This window comes from Crocuta crocuta, unplaced genomic scaffold (genome assembly GCF_008692635.1).
Source record: "Crocuta crocuta isolate KB4526 unplaced genomic scaffold, BGI_CrCroc_1.0 scaffold290, whole genome shotgun sequence".
Classification (NCBI taxonomy): domain Eukaryota; kingdom Metazoa; phylum Chordata; class Mammalia; order Carnivora; family Hyaenidae; genus Crocuta; species Crocuta crocuta.
In genome coordinates this window covers 7,757,684-7,769,972 of record NW_027527429.1, presented here as the reverse complement: position 1 = coordinate 7,769,972, position 12,289 = coordinate 7,757,684, and the positions used below count along the sequence as shown (strand labels likewise).

At 44.7% G+C, this 12,289-nt stretch overlaps 1 protein-coding gene across 1 annotated transcript in view; it reads right to left on the bottom strand.

Moving 5' to 3' along the window:
- Window positions 1-1,015: 1,015 nt before the first annotated feature.
- The window catches only part of PDE6D (phosphodiesterase 6D), a 50,961-nt gene continuing 39,687 nt past the window's right edge, over window positions 1,016-12,289 (bottom strand). The window contains exons 2-5 of the mRNA XM_077758538.1: window positions 5,882-5,970; window positions 5,254-5,379; window positions 4,443-4,548; window positions 1,016-2,540 (exon numbers count right to left, since the gene is read on the bottom strand). Of these exons, the coding sequence (XP_077614664.1) occupies window positions 2,459-2,540; window positions 4,443-4,548; window positions 5,254-5,379; window positions 5,882-5,970 (403 nt within the window). The 3' untranslated portion in view covers window positions 1,016-2,458. The remainder of the gene's footprint in view (window positions 2,541-4,442; window positions 4,549-5,253; window positions 5,380-5,881; window positions 5,971-12,289) is intronic.

Sequence of the window (12,289 nt, the reverse complement as noted above, 5' to 3'; positions counted from 1 at the left end):
TAACGCAGATGGAGACGGACGAGAGGCTTTACTACCCATCACACAGCACACCTCAACCAGACTTTTCTAAATAGAAATCTATGTTCGCAAGGGTCTTCTAAGTTCTCCCGCATCTTTCTCCAAGGTCGTCTGTCTTCTCCCCCCCCAACCTCCACAGACTCTTCAGGTCCTCCTCGTTGCCCTCAGCATCTGAAGGCTCCCCCTCTGCCTGCACAAGTCAGAACCGGGAGCACGCTTTGTTCTTCAAGCATGCTGCCCGGAGACTAGTTTATCTTACAGCCATGCAGGTGGCTGTACGTATGTGCGTCTCTAACGTTTCCTAAACGTCTCCACCAGTACTTCTCAAAGTCTGGTCCACAGACCACCTGCATCAGAAGCGCCTGGCGTGCTTCACAGGTGGGTTTCTAGGCCCCACACCTCCCCAATCAGGGTCTCTGGGGGGGTGGGGTGGGCAGGTGCCTGTAAATGTTTGAGAGCCAGCGGCTGTGCACTGTGCTACGCCTGGGCAGTATGCTCTTTCATAACGTTCTGTGGCCTTCGATGCCACCCCGGACAGCCCAGCTCCGCAGGCATTCAGACCCGCGGCCGCTCTACCAGAGCGGACTTCCACCTACACAGGCCGCGGCCCGGCAGCTCGGTCCTCCCCGTCTGCTTGTGCCTCCCGNTGGAGGACACGCTTTCCTGGCCTTAGCCGTTCCATGAGAACATGATCGGCACTGCCTGAGCGTCCGCGTTGCTGCCTGAAGAGACGGTAAGAGTCTAAGGCTGACGGGGCTGTAACTTTTCTTCTCAGAGCGGCTGGCAAGGACTCGTGTCCCTGACAGTTCTGGCGCGGTGAGTGAGTGGAGAAGGGCAGTGAAGGAGGCTCCAAGCAGGTGGAGCAGCTTCCCGGGGCTGGCCTTGTCTCCACTAGGATGTCCAGCCCCCTGAGAGCCTTCCCCGACGGAGTTCTGGGGAGCACATACAGGTTACGAGAAGGTAAGGAGACGAGCTCACTCTGAGGAAGGAGACAGCATTTCCAGAAAGCAAAAGGAAATCCGGATTCATTTTAACTTGTTGTTGTTGTTTTTTTTAATCCAGTCTTGGTATTTAAAAATTAGCTTTTGAAGACAACAGCCCTAACGTGAGGAATAGAATTACCACTGCACGACGGCGAGAGTATACTAGAAAATGCACTTCTCTCCCCATCCACAGATGCAAACAGACCCTTCGGTAACAGGAAGAGGGAGAGGAGGAATCTGGGAGCAGGGGCTACACACAGAGGGTCCTTCTTTTGGTGTAGGCTCCTCCCCTCTGGCTTCAGATCTTACTGCTGTGGCCATTGGAAAACTTTGAATTGTTGGTATTTTATAAAGGATAGTGAAGGCTGCGGGTAGGTCAGAGGTACGTTCCTAAAAAAGAACCCTCCTCTCTCTCATGTCAGGCTTGCAGGCGCGGCTGATATGACCACTCTTGCCCACACCACACCGGTCACACCACCTCTTGACCGGGTTTTGAGGCCTCCCAGCAACCTACCCCATCCCGGATGCATTCCCATCGTTCTCCGTGTGACTTGAAGGAGCTTTTCTCTTCATTTTGTAATTTCTATTCTCTCACTTAGGAATATAAGAGTCCCTGCTCTGTCAAGGAAACCTCCTTAACAAATGTACATCATAAAGGTATGAAAAAAGTTAACAAACAACAATGGGTGCTTCTATGTTCCGGAAGAGAACCACTAAATATCATGTCTAAAAGACAACTGTTCACGCCTTGGGTCTTGTTTGGGTACGTTGTGACCTTCTTGGAAAGCAGCAACGGAAGCATTAGGAACCACAAGATCTACCCATCGATCTCTGGAGTAAAATATTGTTGTGATCCTGTGGTCTGATAAATGTCTTTCTTCCCACTCATGGGGCAGAGTTCATGTTCCAGAAAAAGTAGAGATGAAAGCAGTGCCATTCTAAAGACTGTAGGAATATTTTAATTCATATGTTTTAATTCATTACGTAATAATAATATCACAGTCTATTTTACAAGTTAGATGTATGAGAATGTATGAAATAGAAGTGGTAGGAAAAAAACGAAACATAAGTCAGGAATATGAATTTTTCCAAAACCAGGAGCCAAAGGAAAATGTGTTGCCTGCAGGGCCCAAGGAGGAGGCAGGGAGGGGTGGGAACAGCATCGGCTCTCGTGGTAAGCGTTTGTCCCTGTGTCATCCTGGGAAGGACTCGAGGCTCACCTTCTACCCTGGCCCGGGGTTGGGAGTTTAGTCTGTCAGTGGAAGATGGCGGCTTGGGAGGAAACAGCCATCTGGTTATCTACACAGAACTGGTCCACTGGTGGCTGCAGGTGGGTTTTGCCGTAGAGGGAATTAGGGGTGAAAGTGCCAAAAATCAAACGTGTGGAGGAAAAAAGTAAACAGTTTCCTCCCCCCCGCCCCAAACCCAAATTCTTGAAATGCACACATATTCTTCTCTCAAACGTAGAAAAGTCTCACTCTGGATGTGCTTACAAGAAGATCGTCGTCAAAAAACTTTGTCTCTATGATAACATTCCCACTATAAGTAAGAAGAGAGGGCAAAAGAGTGAGTGTGTTAGGTAACACATTGCATCCTCACAAAGTGGTTTCAATTTGGGTCTGCCGGGCCCAGGGACATGCACCCACCTAGAACCTTGGCTTCGGGACACTAAAATCTATGTCTAAAGGGGGTTAGAAGTCTAATGTGACATTTAACTTTTAACTTTGTGATTAGATTTTTCTTCAAGTTCAGAAAACAGAAGGGAGAGCATACCTTAATCTTGATATATATACAGTCCTTAGTGGAGGACTCTGCACACAGGGGTGCTTATAAATGTGACTTTTTTTTTTTTTTTTTTAAATACAACTGACTTTTTGATACACCTGGAGACCTACAGGCCTCAGGGGCGGTATCTTCCCTCCAGCACCGGCTCTGGTGGACAGCTGAGGGTTGGCCTTGCCCGCATGTGTTCTCATCACTTTGGGTAAGAGTGCTCTGCTTTCCTTTTGGGGACCCACCCCATCTCCAGTCCATGGGTCAGTCAGGCAGCCCCTCCTTCACCTGGTGAAGAGGTGGGCACAGGACATAATTTGGGCCAATCAGACTCTCTCCCCAGAGCAGGATACTTCCTGCAGCTGCTCCTGAAGGAAATCATACACGGATTCCTGCCATCCGCATCTTTTGAGCCACCCAGGCCTCAGGACACCCTCCACCTGTCAGCTCTGTCCTATCAGCTGGAGTCACTTTCTATGGCTTGCAGCCAAAGAACCTCAAATGATACACCTGGATTGCACAGAGTGGAACTGCATTTTTCTTGGTGGGTATCTCAGTGCTTCCAAACCAAACCACTCTTGAACCAAGTTAAGGGCAACAGAGGAACTGATTTTGGGTTCCAAAAAGCAAGACATGACTGAAATAACCTAGATATATCATCACAGACTTACTGGTTTTCATACCTGAAAGAAATCGGGCCTGGCCAAGGAGGAGCCAAATGAAGGTAATAAAATATAAAAAATGCCCTTCTATATACTACCCTGGACTTTCCCAGGGTAATTAATAGCCAGCAGATACATTTTTGCTGGTAATTAATTATAAAGTAGGTACATAAGAAACTCAAGATTTAAATGGCTAATAGGATATAAAGACACCTCCTACTGTAATTAAAAATCTACAAAGGACTTATAAACAACCTCTATATTCAGTGTGGCTTTCACTAAGGATGTGTTTAAAGGGACAATCCAATATGAAACAATTATCTGTGTGAATAACTCACTACAACACAGTATTACTAGAACTTTTGAAGGACTAATACCTTTTTCCAAGAGACAATGGTAAGTGGTCTGTTACTGCCAGTGGTTTTGGACAAAGGACAAACTAATTATTCTTTGAGCAGGCAGCGTAGCTATTAAACATGGTAAGCCAGTCTCTGAAAAACTGTAACCAAAGATTATCCTCTAAAACATAATTAGAACTTTGACAGATTCCATTAGAGGCCATTCAAAAAATGTACAGAGTAGCAGACATTTGGCAGTCGGGAAAGTGAGCAAAGGAGCACAGACTTAATATACAGCATATGCCAGTGTCCTTCCATATCATCTCCTTTTATCCTGACTACACCTCTGTGAGATAGAATGATTCATTCTATGTGTAGGGAGGAGAAAAATAAGGCCAGGGAGATAAATATTGTTCAAGGTTGCACAGCTAGTCAGGGTTAATCAGGAATTTAGTCTAAAGGTCTAATCTAAAGATGTTTATTTTTTCCATTTGATTACACTATCTTTTTCATATGACAGTAACCCATAAACCTGAATATCTCTGGATACTCTTTACCCTTATTTTCAAACCAGGCTGCTCGCTGGCCAGGACCACAAGCCCCCCCTCCACCGCCTGGAACGCCTGCTTCTAGAACCACTCCCCAGTCCCCGTGGTCTGCTCACTCACGTCAGCACGCTGGCAGGCATCATCTGGGACTCGGGTGCTGCCTCGATCAGGGACTGCCAGGTGTTCGTGGAGTTGGGGATCACAAAACCAAACTCGAAGAACCATTCTGAAGGAAGAAGGAAAAGCAGTAAGTGGGCGCCCCACAGTCTCAGGACTTTGTCCGCACCCATTCAGAGTGAGCCTCTTAACCCAAGAACCATAAATCCAGCCATCAGAAGCCTCTGGCGTCAGAGGCATAAGAAAGGACAGGGGAGTCCCCTCAGGCTGTCCTCTGAACCACACCAGAGGCTTGCTGCCCATGCTCCGGGGTCTAAAGGACTAGGACCAGGGGACAGATATGCATAAGCAACGCCTTCTTAGAAGGAGGCTGTGTGTAAATGATAGAGAAGGACAGAATTGGCCTTTTACTTGGAATTTCAGCTCTAACACACATACGTGCACTCTTACAGTCCATGGTAGAAACTCAGCGCAGAGCGGCCTTGCCAGTCAGAGCCGTACGAGGCTGTATGGAGAGCACCGTACCAGGCCCTAATCGGCGGCTTCCTCGTGACCTCGTTACAATCCACCAGTGATAAAGCAGGCGCCAACCCAGGCCCACCAGGGTCAGAAACCCTTTTGTTGGGCTCAAGGCCCCTTGTCGTCAGCTTTGTTTTTGTTTCTTTTTGCCGGGGGGCCCCCAGTCTCACAGGGCGTAGGAATCCTGTCACAAACCGAGTTGCGAAATGAAATGAATGTTACCAAAGCAATACTTTAGTTCACTGGGTCTTGCTTTTTTCCCTTCATGCTTCTAGGCATGAAGGCCACAGAATACCTTCTAGGCATTGCCCTTTGAAGTAAACTTTTTGTTCCAGGCGGAATTTTTCCATTTGCTCTGCTGAAGAGAAGTTCAATTCTCGAGACACTGCCTTGCACTTCAGGATTTTCTTGGGAACACGGGCTAGAAGAGAAAAATAAATATTGAAGCCGCTCTCAGTGAAAATCATACTGATGCACTGGTCAAGTGCATCTGACTGGAAGAGCGTCGAGAAGCACAGATGTGGTGCCTCTAAGGACCTTCCCTAGCTGCTGTCATCAGGAAGTGGGCTGAACAGGCACCTTCTCTACTCGGTTCTGTTTGTTTTAACCCCTCTGTTCTTTTATTTCAGGGAGATAAAAACGCAAATTTTCTTTCTTTCTTTTTTTTTTTAAAAAGGCAAAATTAAGATCTTAGTTTATAACTATAGGTATGTTCTGATGCTAACATTTCAGCACAAAGCAGACCTTGGGAAGCGAGAGAAAGAAATGTAGGAAAGGAACTAGAAAGCTCAGCAAGACATGCTGAGCCTGCAGGGGCTTGCTCCCCCCACCCCCGTTAGAATCTGCACTAATTCAGCTCCCTGATGCTTGGGCCCCGCTCCCGAAACATGAGAGCCTTGTGCAGATAAAGGCTTGGAGAGTACCTTCATGCTCCACGCCAGGGACTGACAGGTCTTCTGTTCCTTGCCACAGTATCTTCCCTGTCTCAGCATCTCGGAGGTTCATCCAGTTTCTGATCAAATATATTAAGGAACAATAATGCACTGAAAGTGACTCTTACTTTGTACTCTAGATGTGTTCTAGCTCTCAGATTTGCTCCTACTGACTCCTGTTTAGTTTTTAGCAAGTCGGCCTATCTACTAAGTGCCATGAAAACAAAGAAGAATGTGCAGGAGGGTCCAAAGGACATCTAAAGAAAGACCTTAGCAGAGACCCAGTGGAGATATTTTTATCTACAACATAAGAACCAAAGACTGTATACACCTAGAAATTGCAAGAAAGGGGGTGAAAATAAATAGTGCAAAATTAGAAATTTTCCAACAGAATCAGACCAGCCAAGATAAAAGACCTCAAGAGGGGCGCCTGAGTGGCTCAGTCAGTTAAGCGTCTGACTCTTGATTTTGGCTCAGGTCATAATCCTGGGATGGTGGGATTGAGCTCTGCACTGAGTGTGGAACCTGCTTGAGATTCATTCTCTCCCTACACCCCCCTCTCTCTTCTCCCTGCCCCCTCCCCTGCTTGTGTGCTCTCAATAAGTAAATAAACCTAAAGAAACAGATAAGAGAGGTATCCCAGTAAGTGACTCATGCAGACCACTCCACAGTGAGGATCATAGCCTGTAAGTTTTACTCACAAGTCCGGAGCTCTCACGTACCTGTTTAGTGGTCTGCTCTTAAATACCAGAAAATAGACAAGGATCACCAGAAATTGAGGAAAGCATTTACTATTAAAGATAGACCAAACTAAGGAGGAAAAAGCAACTTAGAGGAAAAAAGAGAATATAGAGGAAGATACAAACTTTTAAAAAGACACATTAAGAACAAACAAAACAGCCAGAGATGACATAACCCTTACAGACACTAAAAATTATATAGAGTTGAATTTTGTATATGTTAGGTGATTTTCTCTGGCTCAAGCTTACAATTTTTTAAAAAGTTTATTTATTAAAAAAATTTAAATGTTTTTATTTATTTCTGAGAGAGAGAGAGAGAGAGAGAGAGAGACAGTGTGAGCAGGGGAGGGTCAGAGAGAGAGGGAGATACAGAATCTGAAGCAGGCTCCAGGCTCTGAGCTGTCAGCACAGAGCCCAACATGGGGCTTGAACCCACGAACCTTGAGATCATGACCTGAGCCGAAGTCGGATGCTTAACCGACTGAGCCACCCAGGCGCCCCTATTTATTTATTTTGAAAGACAGTGAGCAAGAGAGTGGGGGAAGGATGGAGAGAGAGAGAGAGAATCCCAAGCACAGAGGCTGATGTGGGGCTAGAACTCATGAACTGTGAGATCATGACCTGAGCCGGAACCAAGAGCTAGACCCTTAACCAACTGAACAACCCAAGAGTCCCAAACTTATAAATTTTGAGGTTAGTTGATTGATAATTTCCTTTTGTCATAAAATGCCTTCTAACTTAAGTAGTTATATTTTCTAGTTTCTGTATTGTTCATCATACAATAAATGAGTCAATAATAAATAGCAATGAAAAAAAGAACATTCAGAAAAAATGTTAGAAATAATGTTAGAAAAAATACATATTTTATTTACTTATTCACATTTAAAAATGTTTATTTACCTCTGAGAGAGACAGAAAGCATGAGCAGGGGAAGGGCAGAGAGAGGGAGAAAGGATCTGAAGTAGGCTCTGCACTGACAGTGGAGAGCCTGATGTGGAGCTTGAACTTATAAACCACAAGATCATGACCTGAGCTTAAGTCAGACATTTAACTGATGGAGCCACCCAGGCGTCCCAGAAAAATACACATTTTGATAGCAGAACCAAACAACTCAATGCAAGGGTTAGAAGACAAAGCTGAGGAACTCTTTCAGAAATAAAAATAAAAAGCCACAAGGATAGAAAATAGGAGAGTAAAGATACAAAAACTGGGTATCAGTCTAAGAGGTCCAACATCTAAATAACAGCAGTTCAAGAAAGTCAGAAGAGAAAGACCAAGGAGAGAAAGTCATTAATGAGTTAATTCACAAAAATGTCCCAGATTGAAAGAGCCCAGCAAATGCCCAAGTCACATCACAGCGAACCTGCAGAACATCAATGTTAAAGAGAAGCTTCCAGAGGGAAAACAAGCTGTCACATAAAAGGTCAGAATCAGAATGGGAAAAAAAAATCAGAATGAATTACACTTTTCAACAGGCACTCTGAAGGATAGAGAAAAAAATGAAGCAGTGACTTTAAAATTCTCAGGGAAATTCCTGAAACTAAAAAAGGATTTACTTTCTCAAGAAACTAATGATAATATGCTACTTGAAAATGACAGGTGAAGACTCCGGAAGAGGACGATACTGAATCCAGGAAGCAAGGGATCAGAAACAAGATACAGGTGAAGGGGTCCTCTGGGTGACTGTGAAGGAGACCCCAGAACAACAGCTCCTTAGCGGACCCGGAGGGCAAAGGTCAAGGGTCTAGACCAAAGCAGATCAGAATGCTGAGGGAGAGGGGCGCCTGGTTGGCTCAGTCCGTTAAGCATCTCACTTTGGCTCAGGTCATGATCTCATGGTTTGTGGGTTCAAGCCCTGCACTGAGCTCTATGCTGACAGCTTGGAGACTGGAGCCTGCTTCCCATGCTGTGTCTCCCTCTCTCTCTGCCCCTCCCCCACTCATGCTCTGTCTCTCCCTCTCAAAAATAAATAATCGTAAAGAAGAAAAGAAAAGAGGGGTGCCTGGGTGGCTCAGTTGGTTAAGTATCCAACTTCGGCTCAGGTCATGATCTCACGGTTCATGGGTTCGAGCCCCCCATCGGGCTCTGTGCTGACAGCTAGCTCAGAGCCTGGAGGCTGCTTTGGATTCTGTGTCTCCCTCTCTCTCTGACTCTTCCCTGCTCACGCTACCTCACTCTTTCTCTCTCTCTCAGAAATAAATAAAAAACATTAAAAAAAAAAAAAGAAAAGAAAACACTTAGGGAGAGATTTTAAGAAGATGAGATTCAAAGACTATCTAATGTGTTTATATGGAAAGATTTATACCATTAGGAGAGATTTGGGGGTTAAATTAGTAGCACAGAAAATTTAGCCAAATAAATAAAAAACCAAGACAATAACCATCACCAGGGAAAAATCAGAGGTAGTATTGGAAGAAAAGAGTAGTTACGGTAGCAAGAATGTTGACATAGCCATAAACATAGATCATAGGCCATGGATCCAACACCATTATCTGAGAGGCTGGGAAAGACGAGCATGTATGTGATGAGGCAGAAAGTGCGGGAAAAGAATGAAACTCCTTTTCCAGAGTGGGAAGTTGGTAAACAATGCCAAAAACGGAAACATTAAGACACAGCCACAGGGTGCAACTCAGAAATATGAAGATAAATACCAAGTAAATCAGCTAGAAATTGAAACCAGTTTTCTCTGGGGAGTAGAAAGTAGGAGTGGGAGGGCACAGAACTCTGCTCATCATTCAAAACCAGGTAGAACTGGGACACTGAGCAAGGCACACACACAGCTGTGACAAACAGACTAAATTTAAAAAGATAGTCCTGAGTTTTTTTTTTTTTAAACAATGGACAAATAATTACAGAAAAAGAAAATTAATGTTATCTATCCATGGAGGCTAAGTCTGAGAGAAATGGTTAATGTTTGTAAAGAGACTGAGCTTCAGATATACACAGTTAATATGGTTGAGATGTCCTGTGTTTTCACTTTCTGCTGTTTAGCAACCAAACCCTCTTCCCAACAGCACCCTGCAGCCTCCATGCCCCATGGGAGACAGCCAGTGCTCTGCATCACTGTCACAGAAGATCCAAAGCCTTCTCTTAGGAGCCTGGGACAGCAGGGGGTAAGCACATGACCTCGGCTTGGATGCCTGGGTACCAGTTCTGGATGTCTGGGTACCAGTTCCTCGACTTGAAGAAAAGTCGGCAGTTCTTGAGGAAGGGGCCATGGGTAGTGCTAACCCCACCTTTCCAGCATGGCTGTTGCTGCAGGTCCTGGTCGTCTGACTGCCAGTCAGTTCTGAAACCCCAGGGAGCCTCCAGCCTTTCCCATTGTTTGGGTAGTTTGGGGTATTGAACCCTGAGCGGCACAAATGGTTAGCATCACTGTGCAGGTAACGGTATATTTAACCCTCTGGAGAGATTCTTTCTAGGTTTTGCTGCTGCAAGACAGAAGTCACAAAAGATAATCCAGTAGGGTGCCTTGAATGTGAGGGGAACCCTAGCTTCCTGTGGCACGCACCTGCTTGTGCACTATCCCACCCCCCAGGAACCTCCCACTGGTGTGCTACTCTCCCGTGGGTGTATGCAATCCTAACAGTCTCCTTGTACGCTCATTATATGATCAGATACTGCTGCTCTTATACACCTGTGTTGTGTTCTCTTCTCTGCTTCCTATTCTGAAATTCCACTTTATCTTACTTTTAATGTTTATATATTTATTTTGAGAGAGAGAAAGAGAGAGAGAGAGATAGTGAGAGCAAGAGAAAGGGGAAAAGGTAGAGAGAGAGAATCCCAAGCAAGCTCTGCGCTGTCAGCGCTAAGTCCAATGCAGGGCTCGGTCTCAGGAACCCAACAGTCGGATGCTTAACTGACTGAGCCACCCAGGTGTCCCTAAAACGCCAATTTTTTAAAAAAATATTTTTTTATTTATTTCTAGGAGAGAGAGGGAGAGACAGCGTGAGCAGGGGAGGGTCAGAGAGAGAGGGAGACACAGACTCTGAAATAGGCTCCAGGCTCTGAGCTGGCAGTCAGCACAGAGCCTGACACGGGGCTCGAACCCACGAATCACGAGATCATGACCTAAGTGAAAGTCGGACGCTTAACCGACTAAGCCACCCAGGCGCCCCAACGCCAATTTTTTTTTTAAATGACTAAATTCAAAAGCAAGTCAAAAGTATACATACTTGCTTATTAGATCACTTTTTAAAAAAATTTTTTTAATGCTTATTTTATTTTTGGGAGAGAGAGAGAGAGAGACAGAGTGTGAGCAGGGGAGGGGCAGAGAGAGAGGGAGACACAGAATCTGAATCTGAAGCAGGTTCCAGACTCCATGCTGTTAGCACAGAGCCTGACGCGGGGCTCGAACCCACGAACTGGGAGTTCATGACCTAAGCCGAAGTCGGACGCCCAACCAACTAAGCCACCCAGGCACCCCATAGATCACTTTTTTTTTTTTTAAAGTAGGTTCTATGCCCAATGTGGGGGTTGAACTCACCATCCCAAGATCAAGAGTCAACTAACTGAGGCAGCCGGATGCCCCTAGATCATGTATTAAAATTACAATGACTACAAATACACTTATTTATTCTGAGGTCTCTGTATATTAAGAGAAAGCTTCCCCAATTGGAGAAATGAAACAACAGACACTATTGCTCTATCCAGCAAGTCCACTCTTGAGCTCAGATCTAAACAGAACTGCCTTAGACATTTAAGCCCAAGGTTTTCGGAAGACACAGTACTCATTTAACCTATTCTGTACATGGTTTTCATTCTTTCTCTTCAGATAGACACATGTACCAATATAGCTACGTGGGACACCAGATTTTCTTAAATTAAGCAATACTAAAATAATTCTTAAAGTTCGAGGCTCACACACAAGTGGGGCAAGAAAAGCCTCAGAAAAGGGGCTCCCTTCATAAAGCAACAGCTAGATCAGATCTAGCAGTTTCCGGAAAAAGCATTACTGCTGCTTGCCCAGGTCAGCAAAGAAAAGCCTGGCACCAGAACTTACTCTTCAGTCTATTAGAGGCTTGAAGGAAAATGAGTGTTCTTTCCGATACTTAGTCGATAGTGAATTCAAGATTTCTCCATTTTATAGCAAGGGAGATAAGCTGCTAAAAATATATGGCTTTTCTCCCTAACATAAGCGCCTCCTCTATAAATAATCAGTTTAAGGACTTTAATTATCTTTTTGGGGAAATAGATTTAAAAAAATATTTTGGCTAGTTCAACAATTAGGCATTTCCTACATGTACCTTAATCTGGAAGCCTATCAGTGTCTATATCATGGCTTCATTTTATACTCCTAAGAAAACCTGTAATTTATCTTTAATAAATAACACAAAATTGGAGAAATATAAACAGGGCTCCACCCAATGATGTTGGGATGGAGGCTGCTTAGAACCCCTCCAAGTTCTGTAAGTCAGGGGTATAAAGGAATACTCTTAATTCATGGCAGAGATGCAGCCATTTGGGAACAGGTTTATAAATCATAAAAGTACAAATCCATGACAGCCCAATAGCAAAAAGAAATAAAAATTATTATTATTTTAAATGTTTATTTACTTTTGAAAGAGAGACAGAGTGCAAGTGGGGGAAGGGCAGAGAGAGGGAGACACAGGATCTGAAGCAGGTTGCAGGCTCTGAGCTGTCAGCACAGAGCCTGATG